This window comes from Staurois parvus, unplaced genomic scaffold, assembly GCF_062004578.1.
Source record: "Staurois parvus isolate SC_StPar_1 unplaced genomic scaffold, SC_StPar_1.0 ptg000218l, whole genome shotgun sequence".
Lineage (NCBI taxonomy): Eukaryota > Metazoa > Chordata > Amphibia > Anura > Ranidae > Staurois > Staurois parvus.
The window spans coordinates 5,021,004-5,046,128 of record NW_028318014.1 but is presented as its reverse complement, the minus strand read 5'-3'; the positions used below and the strand labels follow the sequence as shown (position 1 = coordinate 5,046,128).

The 25,125-nt window shown below is 43.8% G+C and overlaps 1 protein-coding gene across 1 annotated transcript in view; it reads right to left on the bottom strand.

Moving 5' to 3' along the window:
* The window catches only part of GLRX (glutaredoxin), a 30,286-nt gene extending 5,551 nt beyond the window's left edge, over nt 1-24,735 (bottom strand). The window contains exons 1-2 of the mRNA XM_089679141.1: nt 24,386-24,735; nt 5,706-5,825 (exon numbers count right to left, since the gene is read on the bottom strand). Of these exons, the coding sequence (XP_089535267.1) occupies nt 5,712-5,825; nt 24,386-24,592 (321 nt within the window). The 5' untranslated portion in view covers nt 24,593-24,735 and the 3' untranslated portion in view covers nt 5,706-5,711. The remainder of the gene's footprint in view (nt 1-5,705; nt 5,826-24,385) is intronic.
* Nucleotides 24,736-25,125: the final 390 nt, after the last annotated feature.

The window sequence follows — 25,125 nt, the reverse complement described above, 5'->3', positions numbered from 1 at the left end:
AATCATTGACTTATAGTGGGACTGCGGTGGGCATTCTGACACTGGGGGGGAACTGATTAACTGCCACAGACATCCCAGTGACACTAATACAGTAATCAGTGTTAATAAAAAGCACTGACACTGTACTAATGACACTGGGCAGGAAGGGGTTAACATCTGGGCAAAGGGTTAACTGTGTGCTGTTTTACTGTGTTATCGGTGTGTGCTTTACAATGTAAGCACCCTGCTTTGTATTGATCTGCTATGCAGAGCAAAACAAAAGCAGAATGCTGGAGCTGACAGGGGAGAGAGCTATAGTCTTTACACAAAGACCTCTCCTCTGTCAGTGTTCCTCAGCGGTACCGGGACCCAGTGATCGACAGCTGTAGACGTCAATGGCTGTGCTGGTAGGGTGGTACGTGCGCCTCCTACCCGGATGTACAAAATCACACACACAATGTGATTTTGCACAGCCCTGCTGCCCTGTAGCAGTAGTTCTGCTATAGGGCGGTCGGGAAGCAGTTAATGGGAGACACTTGTTCTGGTGACAACTATAAAATAGGGGGTTTCCTCTAACTTATTGTTGGAAAACCTCATCAATGGGTTACAAAACAAAAAAAAAAATCATCTCCTGCTCTATCCAAAGCAAAAAGCAGTTTTGATTTAACTCTAAATCGTTTGTTTGAACTATGCTGGTCCAAACAAACAATTTCCTTCACTAACACATGCAAACGCTGGGAGCACTGTATAAACTGTGTGTAGCCCCAGCAACATATAGTACATCGTACTGTTTTCCAACAGTACAGAGAGTTCCTGTCTCATCCTCAGAACAAAATCAAGTCAGGAGCAGCACTTCTCAGCCATTCATGGGAAGCCTTGTATGTTTATCAGTGAACAGTTCAGGTGGAAACATCACAATCTCAACATTAGCCAATAACCGGACGCCTTGTATACATACAAGGCTTCCTGTGAATGGCTGAGCAGTGCTGAGCCTGCTCAGAAATGAATTAGCATGAGTGCCCCCATAGCAAGCAGCTTGCTATGGGGGCACTTGGAAAGGAGGAGGGGGCAGGAGCGCCTAGAAAAAAGCTCATGTACTTTAGAACAACAGACATTTTGCTACAGGTGAAACAGCACTCAGATGAGAGCAGGGGCCTTTGAAATGAATGGGATTTTGCTTGCAGAGCTTCACATTCACACCTGAGCTTTGAGCTACAAAATTTTCAGGTATGAATGTGGCCTAATACAGGGCTTTCAAGATAATTTGGGACATTAGGGATTCTTCCACAGGGAATGGTAAAGATCAAGCCGAGAAATTCTCCTCTTAGGCTACATGCACACTAAGCATATAGCCCACGTGCATCTAATTCCAATATTTTAGTCCAACCAGGAGGCACAGTAGGCCTTCTGATAGGCTGCAGGCACGGGGCTGGATGCTGCACTTGTGCCTGCCAGGTGACTAAAACGCTTGAACTAAATAGGCTAAATGCTTAGTGTACATGTAGTCTTAAGCTGGCCATACACCATTGGAATTTTGTTCATACAGAAATGATGAAAAATATTGAGCCAACTAATTTCATTCAAAAGCCCTTAAAACAGGGCAGCACAGTGGCCAAGTGGTTAGCACTTTAGCCAGACAGCACTAGAGTCATCGGTTTGAATCCCAACTATGGCACTACCTGCATAGAGTTTGTTTGTTCTCTCTGTGCTTGTGTGGGTTTTCTCCGTGTACTGCGGTTTCCTCCCACACTCCAAAGACATGCTAGTAGGTTAATTGGTTCCTGTCTAAATTGGCCCTAGTATGTGTATGTATGAATATTATTATTTCAGCTTTATTGGGTATCTATTAGGGACCTTAGATTGTAAGCTCCTTGAGCATTAGGGACTAATGTGGATGTACAATATATGTATGTAAGACACTCCGTAAATCGACAGCACTATATAAGTACCTGAAATAAATACATTTCATCCAGACCTGCTAACTGAATGGCTTCCCAGATATATTAAGCAGCTGTGCCATACTCTTTCCATTTTCGGATGATGAATTGAAGAGTGCTCCGTGAGATGTTCAAAGCTTCGGATATTATTTTATAACCCAACCCTGCTTGAAACTTCTCTAAAACTTTATCCCTGACCTGTTTGCTGTGTTCCTTGGCCTTCACGATGCTGTTTGTCCACTAATATTCTTTAACAGACCTCTGAGGGCTTCACAGAACAGCTGTATTTATACCGAGATTAAATTACACACAGGCAGCTGTATTTATACTGAGATTAAATTACACACTGGTGGACTCTATTTACTAATTAGGTGATTCCTGAAGGCAATTGGTTCCACTAGATTTTAGTTAGGGGTATCAGAGTAAAGGAGACTGAATACAAATGCACGCCACACTTTTCAGATATTTATTTGTAAAAAATGTTGAAAACCATTTATCATTTTTCACTTCACAATTATGTGCTACTTTGTGTTGGTCTATCACATAAAATCCTAAATAATACATTTACATTTGTTTGTAACATGACAAAAAGTGGAAAATTTCAAGGGGTATGAATACTTTTTCAAGGCACTGTATTCCAATACATTTTCAAGCTGGCCAGCTATAATAAACGAAACCCTCTCTAGCCATGCCATATCATTTCAGCTTTATTCGGTATTGCAGCCAGAGATTTTTTTTTTTTTTATTATGATTATTTTTTTTGCTGTAAAGTGGACTTGATCTCTGTTTTGTAAGGAATATGTTTAAAAGTTAGTTGTTTAGAGAGAAAACAGGTGGCGCACACACCTAGTGCATTAGCCAAGGTTTATTGTAGGAATGGAATAATGAAAACATACTCACAGATGAAGCATGTATCTAAAAAGCATAGAAAAATGACAATGGCCACAACGGCGGGCAAGGTGTTCTCACTGTCAGTGCGGTCAAATGGCTGACGCGTTTCGGGGACGAATCCCTTTCCTCAGAGCTGATGACCAACCTCTGATGCTGGTGTATGGACAGAAAGAGCCTCGCTGTTGATACCATATCAACAGCGAGGCTCTTTCTGTCCATACACCATACATCAGCATCAGAGGTTGGTCATCAGCTCTGAGGAAAGGGATTTGTCCCCGAAACGCGTCAGCCATTTGACCGCACTGACAGTGAGAACACCTTGCCCGCCGTTGTGGCCATTGTCATTTTTCTATGCTTTTTAGATACATGCTTCGTCTGTGAGTATGTTTTTATTATTTAATTCCTACAATAAACCTTGGATAATGCACTAGGTGTGTGCGCCACCTGTTTTCTCTCTATCCAGTGGCTGATTTCCCCGTCTGAGGAGGGCTGCAACCCTGGAACATTTCCTTTGGTTGTCGTTGTCCTGGTACCCTTGGCTTCCCTTTTGGCTGTGCATATCCTGAGACGCTGGAGAGTACATATGATATCTGGTTCGATTAAAAGTTAGTTGTGCCTGTACAGTACTCTGAAAATTTAAAAGCTTAAAAGTCCTTGAGCGTAAAATCCCCAGTGCTTTCCCACTCCTGTGGAGCTATAGGTGCTGAGTAGAGAAATCAGTACGGCTGAATGGATTTACACGGCAAGCTTGTGTAAAACGTCAATCGGTTCTGCATTAGCATTTACCCACGTATGCATATACAACGTATCTCCCCCAAACATGAAATGGGGAGTTCATGGAAAAACAGTAGCAAACTTTCTGGTGTCTGTGTCTAGGCACTTCTGTGTCCTCAGCCCAATAACTGTATATCTGCAGTGTGAGATCTAAGGCACTGCTGTCTCTGACTGCTAGCTTCAGATCTGATGATCACTATTGTACTGCTCACTGTTCTCTTTGCTGGAAGCTCTGACATGAGGAAGGAAGGTCCTTGATTTACCAAGATGGTTGCCTCCATACAGAGACACATTGCAGAATGATAAGATCAGCTGCAGATTGACCACAGATAACACTTGTGAATAGTACTTTGCCCTATTTTTTTTTTAATTTCCCCATTATACTACTGGGGTCTGCACATAGGATTTTTACAACAAAGCAGATAAAGAGAAAGGTGACTGAAAAATATTTTTTTCCATATATTTTTCAATCCATGCCCTAATTAATAAAATCTATGCACAAAACCCTTTCCCTTTGAGATCTTTATTTGGCTACTTACAAGAGATTGTTGTAACGATTAGGCACAATAGAGACATGGAAGTTGTATGCGACAGCCATCTTGTTAAGGTCTCAGTCATTTTGGTTTCATGAGTAGTGTTCCTATTCTTCCTCCCTCTTTGCAAACTATGGAATTTGTAGCTGTAACTTGTAAGGAACTTCAAAAGAGCCTCTTATCTTAATTAAAACACAAATAGAGGCCTGCTCCAGAGCTGACAGGATGTCTATTTTTCAGGAACCATGAAAACCACTTTCCTCTGCCATATCGTAAAACAATAACTCGTCTAGTCGTCACACATGACTGTTAGGCCATTAGAGCTCTAGGAATGCAGAGCGTGCCATAAAACGTCTATTCCACATGTAACAATTCAACATACAATTCATAGAAGTTAACAGGAACTGGGCACATTAATATTATGTAGGACCTTGATTTGTTTGGCATGATATGCCCTATTCAAATATATACCTGACTATATTAGCACATAGTAAAGGGAAGGATGCTGTCTCTTCTATCCTGGGTGACAAGGGTATGCTGTGTTTGGTATCCCTGGGTTTGAAATATAATTCTGAATATTAATCTGCCAGTTGCAAGAATACCACCTGAGCCTATTGGAGATTATTAATATTAGTATGAAATTGTAGTTGGGACTTGGTCATAAACTTGGTGACCTCCTAGCACCCATCCCCTAAACCGGATGATTGGTCAGTTGTTCTCAGGCGACACCCCTTTAATATCATAAAAAAGGACTGACAGGCCTGGTGAAGGGGAGCTCTTGTTTAACATCAATCAAGAAACATCTTAACGGCCTTGAGAGCCAAGGCAACATTTTTGCTCGGACAATTGGACTCTTCTAAACCAGGACTTTGCAAGTATTCTGCCTTCTTAACTCCTTTGTTTTATTTCTCTGTTGCTTTATTGTTCTCTTTATGTCTTTGTAACACCTTTTTCTGTAAATATTTTAATTGCATCATTTTGCCCCTTTTTAGTAATAAACCCTATTTTGAAACTGTCTCTAAAGCTTTTAATGCAAACTAAAGAATCCCTATCTCTTGAAGAATGCTACTGTATACAATAATCCTCTGAATATTCCTGTCTGTGGTGACAGTGTGTGTTGCAGACACTTATACTAAAATCATTGTGTTATTGCTAGGATTTGTGAGTTTCCTCCTTCTCTGTAAAAAGGTGGCGGTGTGAAGGGTTACGTGTGTAATTAACCTAACCCAGTGACAATCGCTCTCAGGCTGCTGACACATAAATTGTGGTCCCAGGAGCTGGAAAATATTTTTGCAGGGTGCAGCTCAGAGTGGCACTGTTATGCAAGTGACAGCACAGTGTGAGATTGGCTGGTTCTTTGTTTGTTCTTTGTTCAGACGAATGGTAAAAGCTAATGAATGGCCAAATGTGTAAATCCCAAAGCATTTCTCTGTGATAAATGACTGGGCTACAATACCTGGTTGGTGTTACTGTAGTTTTTTTTCTATATATCATGCAGAACATTTTCCTGCAAGCACTTTGTGTGGTTGTAGCAGGGTTTCTAGGCCATAGCTGCCACAAGTTAGATGTGGTTTCAGGCGGTCATACTTACAGATTGCTATTCCAGGGCTCCTATACTTTTCAGCCTTTTCTCTAACTCCCCATTGCTGTCCAGAGGTACAAGATCAGAACAGCCACCAATGCATTCCTTCTCAATAAATATCCGAGGTACCTAAAAAGTCAAAAGAAATAAGGTATTTATTTAGTTTGCTTTATGTACTGTACTTTAAAATGATTCTTTGTATTTCCACAGCTAATTAGGCTGAACTCTAGGCAGATACAAAATACACATATTAATACAGCTCTGTAATAAATTAATATATCAATAAATGTACTTAAAAAAAACACAAGCAGTGTAAGTACCTGAATTTGCACTGGTATCAGCATCTTGTAATCCCTGTATAGCAGAGCTGAAGGGTAAGGGAAAGAAGCAGCACAAGGAACCAATCAGTTCATGTGATAAGAAGCACGCTAGTGGGAAAAGAGAGCAGTGTGTGAGATGAGCTCATCCCTGAACTACTGCTCTTTCACTGTCCAGTCACAGGCTCAGGAGGGTCCAGACTTAACTGGGCCCAGAGTAAGTGGGTTGAATGATGATGGCCTTCTAATGAGGACTTCAAGTAATGAGTAATGATAATGAGGACTTCTAGTGGTAGAAAAAAGTACTGCAGAGAAAATCTCTGTATTAAACTTGAATTATGTAGTAAAAGCTGGTTTTGTAATGACAAAATACCTTTTGATTGATACCTTTAAATTGACTATCCATTATTTAATTATTTTTGGCTGTAGTTCTTTATTAAATTAAAGCTGAACTCCAAGAAAACAGAGATACATAATTGTGAACTGTGCTGCCAAAGAATTTATCATTCTGGTCAGCCAGTCTCCAGGTACCCCAGCCATATTGCGGTAAAAAAAATTTCTCATGTGAAATGAGGAGGGAAAGGACTGTTGTCATAATATTAACTTCTGGGTCCTCTCAGCTCTCAATTCTTGCACTGCTAGATCAAGGCTGTGATAGGGACAGGTAATGAGTTGAAGTCAATGACAGAAGTATTGCCTATCCAAAATAAGGGAAAAAAAACATTTGCTTTGAGTTTAAAAGAATACCTTCACCTTTGGAACATGTTGCATGTTCCACCCATATTTAGGTTCGGGACATGTAACATGTTCCAGCTCCTGCTTCCTCCTCTCGTGCTATAGCGTGAATTCACCTGGAGTGTTCATGTCCTAATAGCTTCCATATATACAACACATGAAATACTAACGAGGAGTAACCCTTACATAAAGCAACTTCTAGCTTAAAAATAAAGGGGGATTATTAGTTCATTTATATTGCAATACATGTTAAAGCTGGCCAACTGCATCTAAGTAATCTTTTCCCATTGTGGATGTGCATTGCTTGACTTTGGTCTACAGCTCTTTTTATTTTTGCTGTCTCTGTTTGCCCCATATTGGCACTATACACACATCGGCCACTTTATTAGGTACACCTGTTCAATTCCTTGGTAACACAAATTGCTAACCAGTCAATCACATGGCAGAAACTCAATGCATTTAGGCATGTAGACGTGCTGAAGACAACTTGCTGAAGTTCAAACCGTGCATCAGAATGGGGAATACAGGGGATTTAAGTGACTTTAAATGTGACATGGTTAGTTGGTGCCAGACAGGCTGGTCTGAGTATTTAAAAAACTGCTGATCTACTGGGATCTTAATGCACAACCCTCTCCAGGGTTTACAGAGAATGGTCCGAAAAATAGAAAATTCCTTGTTGATGTCAGAGGAGAATGGGTGCGCACCTGGCGATCTCCATATGCGCTCTGTCCTAGGGACGCAGCTGATCACAAGATGAGGTAAAAGGCCAATCACAGTGGCCTATTACCATGTGATCAGCTGTGTCCAATGACACAGCAGATTACTGAGTAAATACAGTTCCCACTTATCGGCAGCACTTTCCTCTGTCCACAGCGTGAGGAAAGTACTGCCGATAACCAGCAGCTGTCACAGAACAGATCGGCACTAATGATCAGTTCCCTGAAGTGCTGCCCATCAGTGCCACCCAGCAGTACAACCCACCAGTGCCACATCATCAGTGCCTGCTCATCAATGCTCACCAGTGCAGCCTCATCATTTCAGCCCATCAGTGCTGCCTATCCATGCCAACTCATCAGTACCCATCAGTGCTGCCTATCAGTGCAGCCTCATCAACACACCTCAGTGAAGGAGAAAAATTACCGGTTTGCAAAATTTTATATTAGAAACAAAGCAAAACTTTTTTTTCACATTTTTTGCTCTTTTTTTGTTTATAGCGCAAAAACTAAAAAAACACCCAGTGGCGATTAAATACCACCAAAAGAAAGCTCTATTTGTGTGAAAAAAATGATAAAACTTTCATATGGGTACAGTGTTGCATGACCGCGCAATTGTCAGTGCGACAGCGCTGAAAGCTGAAAATTGACCTGGGCACGAAGGGGTAAAAGTGCCCAATAGGCAAGTGGCCAACTAATAATCCCCATATTATAAGCAAGAGTTTGCTTTATGTAAAAGTTAATAAGTGGTTTCTCCTCTTTAGCATCCCATGTGTTGTATATATGGAAGCCATTTATGAACTGAACACCCATATCTCCAATTCCACGCAATGTGAAGGTTAGTAATTAAAAAGGGCAGTAATGCCTGTAGTTGCTATTTTTTTTTTTTTTTGCTTCGACATACACCTAGTTTTACAAGCTAGCTCTTCTTATTTTTATTATTGTATAAAAAGCTAATTTTTTAAGTAAGTAAGGGTCAGAATCTCTCAGCTTAAAAATTAAGAAAACCCCATACGTTCCTGTTAAAACCCCAAAGACAAACTGTTTTTATAGATTGTGGAATGGGTAGACCTGGTCATATATATATTTTTTTTTTTTGCAGTGTCCCTGCTGGAAGGGATTTCCTTTTACTTCCTGTCCCTAGTTCAGTAGAGAAGGGTAAGCAGCTCATACATGCCTTGATTTTCTTCAGGTGGGAGGAAAAGGAAAGGAAATTGCTAGTTTCCCCTGTCAACACTGACTTGCAGTACTATTGTGTTCTGCCAGTTGGGGAGGCACGGGGAGCCCTCCAGGCTGACAGGACACAATGATTACTGCTAGCGGCTATAGCCGCTGGCAGTAATCGCATGTAGAAAAATCCGACAGGCTGGTCGTACCCAAGTCGATCAATGGATTGACTTGGGTACAATCAGCCTGCCCATGCATAAATCAAATCGTGCCTGTTCCCGCTGAACTGGCTGAATTTCAATCCATGTATGGCCAGCTTTAGAAGCTCTGATTATTTTTTTTTTTGCTGTCTGTGTCCCCATGTGTAATAGGGGTAACAGAGTATCTAAGGCTTCATGCACACTGGGTGTTTTGATAACAATGTGATTTTTTGGCTTTTTTTAAGCGTTTTTGCATTCGCGTTTTGCGGCATTGTTAAGTGTTTTTTTACCAAAAAAAAATTTTTTTGGGTCAAAACAAAATCCAAAAACTCAATTTTACCACTTTTGCCAGCATTAGAGTGTTTTTACAGCTAACAAACTCCTTTAGAAATCCACTAGTCCTGGGGTTTTTTCCCAGGTAAAAAAAGTCCCTGCCAAAAAAACGTTGATTACAGTCTATGTGTGCATGGACACATAGGATAACATTCTGAGGGGTTTACTGGCTGTAGAAAAAAACGTCAAAAGCCAAAAACAGCCGCTGTAAAAATGTCCAGTGTGCATGAGGACTAAAGAACAGAAATTGGAAGGATTTTGTTGTTACAGGAACACAGACAGGGGAAAATAAGATCTAACAAAGGTTCGAATTCTTCCTAACTCTCAAAAAGTTTTACTGGCCTCTAAAAACATTCAATTAGTAAAATAAATATGAAAACTGTAAACAGATATGACTTTCTGAACAAAGCTCTACATGGAAAATGTAACCATTTTAGTTTCTCTTGGCTAAGTGTTCTCTGGAATATAGATTATATGTGATTAAACATGCATTTTTCTTACTGAACTAATGCTCAGCTCAGCCGTTCTTCCTGCCTGAGACGCCAATATATATGTGGTGAAAAGAATGGATTTCAAAACCTGGCCATTTCCTGAATGGGCTCCCCCTGTGCAGCATAGTGGTGCAGATTACTAGCTAGATTTAAGAATACATTTCTGACACATTATTATGTTACAAAAAGGAAATATCCTGAAGTGCAGCTGTGCGTCTACCAGCAGCCACGTATTTAACCAGTTTGTATAGTTCTTTTTGTCCCTCTACATTTTTGTTATATTCCCCCCAAGAAGAGTTTGGGGTATTTTAACATTCTCTGCTTCAACAGAGGGAATATAATGTCAATTCATGTGACATGAAAAAACAGTACAGGAATTCCCCCTGATCACAGGAATATTGTGCAAGATTCTAAGGCTGATAACACACAGGTGACTCTTTCACAGAGATTTTTCGCTGCTACAAATAGTTAATGGCAAAAAGTTTTCGCTGGCGATTTGCAACCACGTTGGCTACAAATCACTCTCCGTTATCAATTTGCAGCTAAGCATAGCGACTGCTGCGACATTTCATAGAAAAGCATCAAGAGCTATTTTCTTTAGCAATTTTGCTGCCGAAACACTGAAATTCTGAACACACCTTAAAAATGTCACTGTCAGTCCTCATTCACACTGGACATTTTTACAGCGACTGTTTTTGGCATTTGATGTTTTTTTCTACAGCCAGTAAACCCCCCAGCATGTTATCCTATGTGTCCATGCACACAGACTGTAATCAATGTTTTTTTGGCAGGGATGTTTTCTGGCTGGAAAAAAAACAAGGACTAGTGGGTTTCTAAAGAAGTTTTTTTTAGCTGTATAAACAATCTAACACTGAAAAACGCGGCAAAACACATAAAAATGTGGTAAAACGTCGCAAACCATCGTTTTTGGACTTTTTTGACCACAAAAAATAAACACTAAAAAACATGGCAAAATGCAAACGTGGCAAAATGCAGCTAAACGCTAATGCAAAAACAGAAAAAAAGCTGAAAATCTCACGTTTTTAATGTGACTTTACACAGCTAATGTTAACAGCATTATCAAAACATCCCGTGTGCATGAGATCCCATAGAAAATCATAATGTTTTAATTTTTTTCAGAAACAACCAAAACTTCTAAAAAGTCAGCAGCTACAAATACAGTAGCTGTTCACTTAACAAGAAGACACGTACCAGCCCAGAGATCCAGCAATGGCCCTACCCCAGCCAGTTCTTTGCTGATCTTTGAGTCCCCGGAGCCACCATCTTGCATGTGAAAAGCTGGCTGTGACTTCCTGGGGTTTCACAGCAGGCACCCCACTGCGCATGCGCCAGATGCACTGTGCATTCTGAATGGTCCCACAGCCTCCTGGAGCCTGTGACATGTCCCAGAAGGTTGCAGGGGGGGATGGTGAAAGGGAAATTTACTCTCTGCCCGCCTAGATGATTAGAGAGGAGAAACATATACCTGCTCCAAAAAAATAAAAACATTTCTAAAACATGCAGGGGGGTGGGGGTGGAATAAGAGGAGTATTGGCAGAACTTTACATTTTAGGTGAAGTTCGGCTTTAACAACAAACGAATACCAAAAACGAAGGGGTATTCACTGCAAGAGATTTGCCCGTGTGTCATCAGTTTTACACTTAGCACATGACAGCTTTCTCAATTTTAGCAATGGACTCAATTTAAAAAGTTAAAGGAGAGCTTCACAGTTCCAGGAAACAGGCTAGGACCCAAAGGGGGTTATTTACTAAAACTGGGGAGTGCAAAATCTGGGGCAGCTCTGCATAGAAACCAATCAGCTTCCAGGTTTTATTGCCAAAGCTTCATTGAACAAGCTGAAGTTAGATGCTGATTGGCTACCATGAACAGCTGCACAAGATTCTGAGCGCACCAGTTTTAGTAAATCTCACTCAAAATGTCTTCAATACAATCTGCTACTGGCCCTCTGAAATGGATTCCTCAATATGCTCTACTATAGTTTAAACCGTATTGCTTTGCAAAAGTGCTTTTTTTAAAAAAAAAAAAAAAAGAAGGATGATGTAATGTAAAATATATGTATTGTGTCTATTTTTATGGATGAACGTTGTGGGAAATCAGACAATGCCTGGCAGTAAAGATTCCAGGCACCACTCCCAGAGTCTTCTTGTTATGCTGTATCTGCATTGTTCCAACAGTAAATAATGGCTTATAAAACTAGAGAGGCATTGTGTGCTGGTATCTCATTTCACCTATACAGTAATTAAACTGCACTGTACAGCTCAGGGGTACAAGGTTACTATGGATGTTCCATGGGGAGAAACAGATAATCACAGGTGTATGACAAGCTGCTATACCTGCTTACTCATATGTGTTAAACAGAAACTTCAAGCGATTCCAAAGGCATTTTATAAATTAAAATAAAAAAGATGTTATACTTACCTGATCTGTGTAATTAGAATGCACAGAACAGTCCTTTAACACTTCTTTGGTGGTCTGCTCTACCTTCCTGTAGGTGCCCTCATAGCACACAGGTTGTGGGCACGCTCCCAACCAAGCCAGGCTGTGCACTACTGACTGAGAAAGCGCTGGATTGGTGAGAGACGTGCCAGGTATTAAGCCGGCCATACATTATACAATTTAGCTTTAGATTTACCAAAAACCATATAATATGAGATCAAACCTAAACAACACTTTTAAATTGTATCCAATTAGGCAGGACATTGCACTACATAGTTGAAGGTAAATCTAAAGGAAATTGGGCAGAAAATTGTATAGTGTATGGCCAGCCTTTGAGATAGAGGGGGGCGAAGGGTGGGGCAAATAGTGGAGTGTTGTTCACTGTAATGCATGACATACATTAAGTAAAAAAAAAAAAACAGCCAGACTTTAGAACCACTGTAACTGCCACATACATACAGTGAAAGAAATAAGTATTTTATCCCCTGCTGATTTTGAATGTTTGCCTACTCACAAAGAAATGATCCTCCTCAAAAAACTACACTCCCTCGGCCTCAGAGTTTCTGCTCTCTCCTGGCTCTCATCCTACCTATCACAACGCTCTTTCAGCGTTACCTATAATGCTACCAACTCCCCCACTCCCCCTCTCTGTTGGGGTCCCTCAAGGCTCCGTCCTCGGGCCCCTTCTCTTCTCCATCTACACCCCCTCCCTTGGCCAACTCATACACTCTCACGGCTTCAACTACCACCTACATGCCGACGACACACAAATCTATCTCTCAACCCCTCGCCTCACCCCCTCAGTCTCCGCCCGAATCACAAACCTACTGAAGGACATAGACTAGATGTCACTCCACTTCCTTAAACTGAACCTCTCCAAAACTAAGCTCCTAGTCTTCCCCCCAGCCACCACCCCTCCATTGACTTCTCCATCACGTCCAACAATGCCACCATCAAACCCGCCCCGCAGGCCAGAGTACTTGGTGTCATTCTGGACTCCAACCTATCCTTCCAGCCCAAAGTCCAATCACTAACAAACTCATGCAGACTCCACCTCCGCAACATCGCCAAAATTCGCCCATTCCTAACCCCAGAAACCACTAAACAGCTCATCCACTCCCTCATCATATCACGACTCGACTACTGCAACTCCCTCCTCACTGGTCTGCCTCACCACAGGCTATTCCCACTTCAGTCGATCCTGAATACGGCAGCCAGACTCATCCACCTTACCAACCGCTCCGTTTCCGCCATCCCCCTCTGCCAATCCCTCCACTGGCTTCCGATTGCGCAGCGGATCAAATTCAAAATCCTAACACTGACGTACAAAGCTGTCCACCATACTGCCCTGTACTACATCACCGACCTAATATCCAAGTACCACCCAGCACGCACACTCCGCTCCTCACAAGACCTCCTTCTCTCTAGCTCCCTGGTCTCCTCCTCCCATGCCCGCCTCCAGGATTTCTCCAGGGTGTCACCCATCCTCTGGAACTCCCTGCCCCAACCCATCAGACTATCACCTACTCTCCTCTCCTTTAGACGCACCCTGAAAACCCACCACTTCAGGGAAGCCTACCCCACCCCCTGCTAATTTGCTGACCTCCTCCACTCTTCCTACCACTCCATCCCCCACAGCTATCTCCTCCTGTACCACTATCCCCTCCCTCCTAGATTGTAAGCTCGAAACAGCAGGGCCCTCGAACCCCTCGTGTATCGCATTGTATTGTTACTGTACTGTCGCATGTTCTGTCTCCCATTGTAATGTACAGCGCTGAGTGAACTGTTGGCGCTTTATAAATACTGTATAATAATAATAATCAGTCTAAAAATTTAATGACCAGACATATGGAGACTGACAGTTGTTTTGTGTTTCTTCCATTTGCGAATGATTGCACCAACTGTTGTCACCTTCTCACCAAGCTGCTTGGCGATAGATTTGTAGCCCAGTCCAGCCTTGTGTAGGTCTACAATCTTGTCCCTGACATACTTGGACAGCTCTTTGGTCTTTGCCATGGTGGAGAGTTTGGAATCTGATTGTTTGATTGCTCCTGTGGACAGGTGTCTTTTATACAGGTAACAAAATGAGATTAGCAGCACTCCCTTTAAGAGACTGCTTCTAATCTCAGCTTGTTACTTGTATGAAAGACACCTGGTAGCCAGAAACCCTGCTGAATGATAGGGGATCAAATACTTATTTCCCTCATGAACATGCAAATCAGTGCATAATTTGTTAGACATGCATTGCTGTTGAATTGTTTGTTGCTATTCTGTCTCTCAGTGTTACAATACACCTACCATTCGATTTTTAGACTGATCATTCGTGAGTGGGCAAACATTCAAAATCAGCAGGGGATCAAATACTTATTTCCTTCACTGTATGTCATTGTGGCCCAGACCAGACAGCAGTGTGGGCCAACAGAAAAAGAGGACCCCCCCCCAAAAAAAAACCCACAAACAGTAACCCCCCCCCCATTATTTCTTTTTTTTGGGGGGGGGGGGGGGGCGAGAGAGAACAAAAAAAAAAAAAAAACAAGAGAAAAATCTACAGTACTCAACACTTATCTGTGGCACAGTCATTCACAGACTTAAAGTAGTAATAATTGAAGCAGCCAGCCAGTCGAGATGCGTAGATTGGCATAGATTACAGAGGACCCTGCCAGTGAAGCAGCTTATGTGCTAAGGCACCTTCCCTAGCATTCGGAACCCCAATACTGACTTATGGCATGGAGTATCTTAGGGACCCAGCCTGTCCTGGGAGATGGAGTGAGGCCTTAGTAGAGAATAAGCACGGGTCATGTACAAAGTTATGCTTCCTAGAATTCAAGTGTAATATACAAATCACTGTCACTGGGATGAGGTAGCAGGTCCCTGGGCTGGTGGAGTCTGGTGCAAGCTCTGGGGCACCAACTCTGAATTACTGCACAACATAGTAGTGTTATGAAGTATGATGGGGAACTGTTGACCATAGTGTACAATGTAAAGTATTACAAAAGTTTGGCAAAAGATTATAAGTTAATTATGTCTGCTTGGAGATGTGTCACTTTTAAGATGGAGTGTTGCCTTAAACGCCATTTTCATTACGTAACAGCCTCAGCCCACCTCTAGGGGCGCTACCAAGCGCTCCCTCGTCTCCACTGTGCACAATCAGAACCTCTGCCACACTGCACATACGTCCCAGCACTTGAGCAGGCACAATGCTAAGGAACCTGGCCACACTCAGCAAGTATGCCTTATACATGCACCCAAGTGATCACAATGAGAAGGACCTGGCCACACTGTGCTTGCAAGCCCATGCACACACCAAATGAGAAAGACCCAGCTGGGTGCACACATATCGGAGTGGCTCCAGAGATACTGTACCTGTAAGGCAATGGAGCCACCCTTATAGTCAGATGTGAATTACATTCCTCTTCAAAAGTTGATTATGCTAGACACAGAAGCTGAACATAACTATGGGTCTGGAAACAAGCATCAACATAAGGTATGGTAAAGTATCACTTTCTCAAGGGAGGGTTTAATAACACAGTAAGGCTCTGAGGTCAAGAACTACTTACCTTGAATGACTGCCAGGATCATCCTACACACTTCCTGTGGGCCCAGGCTGTCATGGACAAGCCCCCTGTGAGTGCATCATACAGCCTGGGTTCATAGTAATCCTTACCCAAGTAGCACTCCCACATCATTACATGAGCACTGGAAATTGTCTATTGCTGATGCTGAGGAAGAAGAGGAAGGATCCAAACTGTTACCAGACTGCAGGATGTAAATATTTTATTTAAAAAAAAAGTTATACATACATGCTCTGTGCAATGGTTTTGCATGAAGATAAAAAACCTTCTCTGTGAAGCATCCACCCCCCCCCCCCCAATACTCACCTTAGGCCCCTCTCGATCCAGCGACGTGCACTAGAGTCTCGAATGGACCCCCTCTCCCCAGTGGCTGAGACAGAAGCAAGGGCTATTGGCTTTCACTGTTGTCAGTCACAAGAAGATAGAGGGGAGGGGAGGGGAGGGGCCGAGCCACGGCTCCGTGTGTGAATGGACACACAGAGTAGCAGCTGGGGAGTGCTCATGCTCAGGTGCCCCCATAGTAAGCTGCTTTCTGCAGGGGCACCAGACTGTAGGGAGGGGCCAGGAGCGCAGGTGGGGGACCCGAGAAGAGGAGGATCCGGGCTGCTCTGTGCAAAACCACTGCACACAGCAAGTAAGTACAGACATTTTTTTTTTTCATTTAAGAATTTAGATTCACTTTAATGCATAAAGGTAATAAACTTTCTGCCTTTAGAACCACTTTAAGCCGACTTCACACCTATGCATACATTACCACAATAAATGGTAAATCACAATTGGTGGAGACCTTTTTGAATGAGCTCCCAACCTACCTTGCCAAATGCACAAACTGCATGTAAAGTATGCATTACCACACTGCAAAGGTGTGATGGGCATGTGTCCAGATTTTTGTTTTTCTGTGTTGGGTTGGTGGTTTAAAAAATTAGAATTATGCTTTAAATGTTTACATTAAAGAAGTATTTCAGGTATGGATTTTATTGCATAGCTACATTTGTGAAACCTGGACTAATGTCATGCGGGTGGGATTGCAGATAATCACTGGAGAAGTCACTGCCATCTTTAGGGCCCTGCGCTGAGCTACTGCCCTGATGTATAGTAACCACACTCGGGGTCGCTCACTCAACACACTCCAACTCACTCCATTCATAGAACACCTTGCCTTGATGTCACTGCACTGCCTCTCCACCTCGTCCTATCGGGATAGGATTCTCTGCTTCCATAGTGATCACACATGCATGACATATGGATACTTTCATTGGTCCAAGCTGGGGAATGTAACTATGCTATAAAATCCATTCCTGGAATTCAGTTTTAACTACTTCCCCTCCACCTTATAGCAGAAATACTGCTACAGGGGTGCGCAAAATCACGTATATATACACGTGATTTTGCAGTTCTGGGTAGGAAGCGTGTGTGCACCCTACCCGTGCCACCATTCGCAGCCTCGGCTGTCAATCACTGGGTCCCAGACAGTGATTACTTGCTGGCACCCAGTGATCGCCGAATATCTCCGATGGAGGAGAGACCTGTATGTAAACAATACAGATCTCTCCCCTGTTGGCTCCTGCACACTGCTTTGTATGGCTCTGTATATCAGAGCCATACAAAGCAGTGTGCTTACAGTGAAACACAGACACAGCTCACATAGTAAAACAGCACACATTTAATCCTTTGATCGCCCCACATGTTAACAATTTCCTGCCCAGTGCCATTAGTACAGTGTCAGTGCTTTTTATTAGCACTGATCACTGTATTGGTGTCACGGGGGATGTCAGTGACACCAAGTCAGTTCCGCCCCAGTGTCAGAATGCCCGCTGCAGACCCACAGTCCCGCTATAAGTTGCTGATTGCCGCCATTACTAGCGAAAAAAAACCTCAAAACATTCTTTTAGCAAAGACATGTAGCAGAATACATTTTGGCCTAAATTTATGACGGAATTTGATTTTTAAAATTTTTTTTTACTGGACATGTTTAATAGCAAAAAGTCAAAAATATTGTTTTTTTTCTCAAAATTGTCAGTCTTTTTTTGTATATGGCGCAAAAAAAAAAAAAAACACAGGCGATCAAATACCACCAAAAAGAAAGCTCTATTTGTGGAAAAACAGATGTAAATTTAATTTGGGTGCAGCGTTGCATGACCACGCAATTGTCAGTTAAAGTAACGCAGAGCCGTTTCGCAAAAAAACCTCTGGAAGGAAAGTGGTTAAGAAAAGTATTTTTAGAAGGGTATACGTGAATCCCCCTTCATGGCTTAAAATGCTCTGCTGGAGAAGTCTGGACAATACAGCACAGTTGCAACTCACTGGCCCAGGCTGTTAGGTTCACATGTAGCCATTTCCTGTGTGTTGCATTTGAATGGACTGCTGTACCTGTGAGAAACACGAAATGTCCCTGAATCTTTTCAAAATTGCAGCCACATGGAAACCTCATGGTGCATTTACACCATGCAGCTTCATGCACCCAAAAACGTGTTGTGTTTTTAGAGGAGTAAGGGTGTCTTAAAGAATCAATGGTGCCCCATGCGTCTGATAAAAAGCAGCGCATTTTGCCTGTGGGTTCGGGAACATGTGCATTTATTCCCATATACCGATATCTGCATTCCCACACACGTATGAACCTACTCTTAGAAAAGTCACCAGAGTGCACTTTAACTGCATTAAAAACATGAGTTTATTTTCAGAATATCGGAGTTATTTATAAACACGATGGATTGTTTGGAAAACATGTCTGCTCAGTTGAATATGCTAGTAATGCATATAACTACACTGCTCAAAAAAATGAAAGGAACACTTTTTATCAGACTATAGCATAAAGTCAATTAAACTCCTGGGATATTGATCTGGTCAGTTAAGCAGCAGAAGGGGTTGCTAATCAGTTTCAGCTGCTTTGGTGTTAATAAAATTAACAACATGGGCACTAGATGGGCAACAATGAGACAACCCCCAAAACAAGAATGGTTTTGCAGGTGGAGGCTACTGAGATTTTTTCCCCTACTCTTCTTTTCTGACTCTTTTTCACTAGTTTTGCATTTGGCTAGGGTCAATGTCACTACTGGTAGCATGAGGTGATACCTGGACCCTACAGAGGTTGTACAGGCAGTTCAACTCCTCCAGGATGGCAAATAAATATGTACCATTGCCAGAAGGTTTGCTGTGTCTCCCAGCACAGTCTCAAGAGTATGGAGGAGATTCCAGGAGACAGGCAGCTACTCTAGGAGAGCTGGACAGGGCCATAGAAGGTCCTTAACCCATCAGGACAGGTATTTGCTCCTTTGTGCAAGGAGGAACAGGATGAGCAGAATGAGCCCTACAAATTGAGGGGCTCCAGCAGGCCACTGGTGTGAATGTCTCTGACCAAACAATCAGAAACAGACTTCATGGAGGGTGGCCTGAGGGCCAAACATCCTCTAGTGGGCCCTGTGCTCACTGCCTGCCACCATAGAGCTCGATTGGCATTTGCCACTGAACACAAGAATTGGCAGGTCTGCCATTGGCACCCTGTGGTTTTCACAGATGAGAGCAGGTTCACCCTGAGCACATGTGACAGACATGAAAGGTTTTGGAGAAGCCGTGGAGAACGTTATGCTGCCTGTAACATCATTCAGTATGACTGTTTTTGTGGTGGGTCAGTGATGATCTAGGGAGACATATCAATGGAGGGACACACAGACCTCTACAGGGTAGACAATGGCAACCTGACTGCCATTAGGTATCGGGATGAAATCCTTGGACCCATTGTCAGATCCTACGCTGGTGCAGTGCGTCCTGGGTTCCTCCTGATGCACGACAATGCCTGGCTTCATGTGGTAAGAGCATGCAAACAGTTCCTGGTGGATGAAGGAATTGATACCATTGAATGTCCCCCACGCTCGCCTGATCTAATTCCAATAGAACACCTCAGGGATATTATGTTTCGGTTTATCTTAGACTGTCCAGGAGCTCAGTGACGCCCTGGTCCAGATCTGGGAGGAAATACCCCAGGACACCATCCGTTATCTCATTAGGAGCATGCCCCGATGTTGTCAGACATGCATACAAGCACGTGGGGGCCATACAAACTCCTAAGTACCATTTTGAGTTGCTGCAATGAATTTCAGAAAAATGGACTTGCCTGCTGCATCATTTTTTCACTCTGATTTTTGGGGCATCTTTGAATTCAGTCCTCTGTAGGTTAATGATTTCTATTTCCATCAAACGATGGGGCATCCTAACGTTCCTAAAACATTACCCAGTCCATATCAGTATAGATAGCCAGCATGAGATGTTTCCCCTTTAAGATCTGATGTGTTTTCAAAGTGTCCCTTTAATTTTTTTGAGCAATGTATATCAAGTTGAGTAAAACTGGTGTGAGGCATATTAGAGCGAGTGAACATAGCAGCCTGTTTACTGTCTACACTCAGAAAGAGGAAACCTCAACATTTCAAAACTAACTGGCTGACCTTTTATCTGATTTCACAGAACACAATATTCATTTTGAGAGCAGAAGTTCAAACTTTGCTGATGAAAGAAGGTAACTAGAGGGTTGGTTTACTAAAACTGCAGGGTGCAAAATCTGGTGCAGCTCTACATAGAAACCAATCAGCTCCCACATTTTATTGTCAAACCGTTATTGAACAAGTTGAAGTTAGAATCTGATTGGCTACCATGTACAGCTGCATCAGATTTTGCACTCTCCAGCTTTATTAACACTTGCCATACACTGTACAATCTGATTGTACAGTCTCCTTAATGGCAACCACACAAGCTTTGATTTTTTTTTTCCATACAACCAATGTGTGATTTAATCAAAATCATCAAATCCACAGACAAATGACTAGCCACAACTTCCCTTCTGATGGATTTGGATTTAACTGAACTGAGTAGTCTGGTCAGGGAGGAATATTACTGATCATTTTGCAGTGAGCAGCAGCACCTAAATTACTTTGTTCATGAATGTGATTGTATTTTGATAGATCAGATTATAAAATTGCACATTAGAAGCAGGGATGCAATGGATCATTTACAATCGTAAGTTATGACTGTTTCTTAGCTGTCGATCGAAATTTACTTCCCTGGGTGTGGCATATCGATCAAATGAATTGCTGACCACAGATCGATTAATCCTATTGAGTGAGATAAATCCAAAAAGAAATTAATAATTTATTGAAGCGTATATGGCCACCATTAGATTTACCAAAACTATAGAATGTGAGGACAAACCTAAACGATCCTTAAAAATGAGACACAATTAGGAAGGCCCTTTCACTACATAGTTAAAGTGATACTAAAGCTAAAAATGTTTTTTTACCTTAATGCATTTCTTTTCCTCTGTCCTCCCCCTTCCCTGTGGGAATGGGGAAGAAAGGGGAGAGGAGATCCAGCGCTGTGCACAGCTGCATCTATTCTCCCCTCTCTTCCTCTTCACACAGGACTCGAACAGCAGCAGGAGTCATTGGCTCCTGCTGCTGTCAATCAAATGCAGTGAGGAAGTGGGGGCGGGGCTAAGTCCCGCTCTAAGTCAATGGAGTGCAGCTCCACAGACACACAGCTCAGGAGCAAGCAGACACTGTGTGCCTCCATAGCAGATTGCTTTCTATGGGGACACACAAAGAAGAGGAGGAGCCAAGATTTCTGCCAGGGACCCAAGAAGAGAAGAAGAGGAGGATCGGGCTCCAGTGAGTAAAACATGTTATTTTAATAATTTACTGTTTTATTTATTTTTTTTTTTATTTTAGTAGCACTTTAATTGCACTTTATTTGCAGATTTACTTTGGATCTACCAACAGTTATGTAGCACAGGTCCTTGCTTAAATGGATAGTTTAGGTTTGAATTTGTATTACATAGTTTTGGTAAATTTAAATACATAGATTGTATGTTCAGATTGCAAAGGGATCAAAATCTGGCTGGTTCAACAGGTATGCAGCTCGCCCCACAGTCCCCATAATACCAGATTCTGATCCAGTGATATGCATGAAAGCAGCTGCTGTCCCTGCTCTATGCCATTGGCTCCCGCTGCTGTTAATCACAGTCAGTGAGGAGGGAGCAGGGGCAAGACTGAGACTGTGTGTCTTATGGAACCACACAGCAGGGGTCAGGAGTAAGCCACTTGCTCTTGGGGCACTTGGCAGGGTGGAGGAGCCCAAAGTGCTGGCAAGGGACCTAAGAGGAGGAGGATAAGCAGGGGGAGGAGCCCAGAGTAGCAGTGAGGCAGGGCCAGTGATGGGGTGGGCTGTACCCCACCAGATTTTAGCTGTGCCCCCCCCTCCCCCAGGTCTCTGAGAGTGTATCTACTGATCCATGAGCCAGTCTGGTGCAGACAGTTGATGTAAGGTGGAACTCTGACAATCCATGTAAGGGGGCACTCGGATAAGAACACTAGATGTAAGGTGGAACAATGATGGGGACACCAGATGTAAGGGGCCACTCTGATGGGGACACCAGATGTAAGGGGCCACCAGATGTAAGCGGCCACTCTGATGGCGACACCTGATGTACGGCGGGCACTATGATGGCGACACCTGATGTACGGGGGGGCCACTCTGATGGCGACACCTGATGTACGGCGGGCACTCTGATGGCGACACCTGATGTACGGGGGGGCACTCTGATGGCGACACCTGAAGTACGGGGGAGGGGGGGCACTCTGATGGCGACACCTGAAGTACGGGGGAGGGGGGGGCACTCTGATGGCGACACCTGATGTACGGGGGAGGGGGGGGCACTCTGATGGCGACACCTGATGTACGGGGGAGGGGGGGGCACTCTGATGGCGACACCTGATGTACGGGGGAGGGGGGGGCACTCTGATGGCGACACCTGATTACGGGGGGCACTCTGATGGCGACACCTGATTACGGGGGGGCACTCTGATGGCGACACCTGATTACGGGGGGGCACTCTGATGGCGACACCTGATTACGGGGGGGCACTCTGATGGCGACACCTGATTACGGGGGGGCACTCTGATGGCGACACCTGATTACGGGGGGGCACTCTGATGGCGACACCTGATTACGGGGGGGCACTCTGATGGCGACACCTGATTACGGGGGGGCACTCTGATGGCGACACCTGATTACGGGGGGGCACTCTGATGGCGACACCTGATTACGGGGGGGCACTCTGATGGCGACACCTGATTACGGGGGGGCACTCTGATGGCGACACCTGATTACGGGGGGGGGCACTCTGATGGCGACACCTGATTACGGGGGGGGGGCACTCTGATGAGGATAACAAATCATATGAAGATAATTGATGTAAGGGGGGCACTCTGATGGGAACCCTGATGTAAGGGGGGCACTCTGATGGGAACCCTGATGTAAGGGGGGCACTCTGATGGGAACCCTGATGTAAGGGGGGCACTCTGATGGGAACCCTGATGTAAGGGGGGCACTCTGATGGGAACCCTGATGTAAGGGGGGCACTCTGATGGGAACCCTGATGTAAGGGGGCACTCTGATGGGAACCCTGATGTAAGGGGGCACTCTGATGGGAACCCTGATGTAAGGGGGGCACTCTGATGGGAACCCTGATGTAAGGGGGGCACTCTGATGGGAACCCTGATGTAAGGGGGGCACTCTGATGGGAACCCTGATGTAAGGGGGGCACTCTGATGGGAACCCTGATGTAAGGGGGGCACTCTGATGGGAACCCTGATGTAAGGGGGGCACTCTGATGGGAACCCTGATCTAAGGGGGGCACTCTGATTGGGTCTGATAAAGACATCTGATATAAGTGGGAACAGGTTTTGTTTAATCATCATAATCTAATGAAAACCTAAAACATAAGTGTTTCGGAGGTCATGAGATTTTGTGACGGACTGTCAGTGAATAACATACAGTGCTGATATTATGCCCCTTTTTTTTATACTGCACCCCCAGATCAGACAGGCTAGATCTGGCCCTGCGGTGGGGGACCAGAGAAGGAGAGCAGGATCAGGGCTCCTCTGTGCAAAACCATTACACAAACCAGGTATATGACATGTTTGTTATTAGAAAAAAAAAAACATTTTAAATATCAATTTAAGCCATATATTCATCGCAAACTGGTTGGTTCAGCAAAGACCTGATGATTTTCGCTCCACCTATAGCTGTTCCTGCTCCAGAGAAGTTAGTCGAATGGTCGGCTTCTCTCAAATGAGACTTCAGGAAAATGTTCACTGGTTCAGCAATCAGAGCATGCAGTCAATGGGCTGCAGCACTGATCAGTGTATTCTAACAGTGGAGGAGTCCCAGCTGTCAGAATAAAATGGTGCAGCAGGGGGGAGTCCTCAATCCACCTTGCTTGTGTGAATGGAGTAAATTTTTTATTTTTTGATCAACCCACTGGCTGATCAAAAAAAATTACTCTATGGGCTTCTTTAACCTCTTTACAATAACTGGGTACTGGGGCGAGATTAGGTGTAATCAGTTCTAGTTCTGAGGTTTGATCAGTTCTGGTAATACGTGACATGTCTAAACTGAATACATCCAGCAGTGTATTGGCATTTATTTGTATATGGGAGCTACGGGGGATAAAAGACCGGTCACCCAGCACAAGCAGAGAGAGCAGCAGTGACCGGTCTATATCCAGGGGATGTTCTATGCTGGATGTATTGCCCAGATCTGGAATACACAGGACATCCCACATGCATACAGTTTAAATTCCCCGGTCCCTAAGCCCAGGGTGGCAGCGCTGGGGATGTATGAGGGAGGTAGGTGTGTAGGTAGGTGGACATCTCACCGTCCGCTGCCCGCTCAGCTCAAACAGGTAGTCCTGGATGCTGCTCATGTTCTCCATAACGGCGATGTTGATGAATTCCAGGCAGTCTCCTTTAATTCCGTACTTCTGTATGATGCTCTTCGCCCGGATACAGAACGGACACGACACCTTCTCGAACACGGTGACTTTGCCGGCTCTCAGTTTAGAATCCACAAAGCTCTTCGCCATCCCCGCGGTAAGGAGCGTCCCAGCTTCAGACTGGAGAGAGGAGGGGAGAGGAGAGCTGCCCGGGGTGACTGGACGGGGAGGAGCACTTACTTCCCTTAACCCTGTGTGCTCCGACAGTCCCACATCAGAAGAGCACACATGGAAGTGCTGAGTCACTCTGCTCCGAGCTCTTCTTTCTGTGTTGTGGGACTACATCTCCCAGCATGCTGTGAAAGGCTATACTTGTACATTTACTTCAACCATGCTCAATGCTCAGGTTGCTGAGGTTCCTTGAGCTGCAGTTGACCTCCCAGCTAAGTAACTTAGTTCTAGGTCCAAAAACAAACGTGGCAGAGCCAACTGCATGACACCAACTTTTCGCTGTTATCTAAGACTTTATTTAGACTTGCAGTTTAGGGAGGGGCTAGAACATTACTTAGAACCCCGAACACGATATCGTTTTTTTTTAAGCAGAGACCTGAGAGAAGAAAATGAGGGAAGTTGCAATGTTTTATGCTGCATTGTATTGTTAGTTTTCAGTGGCTTTTCAAACA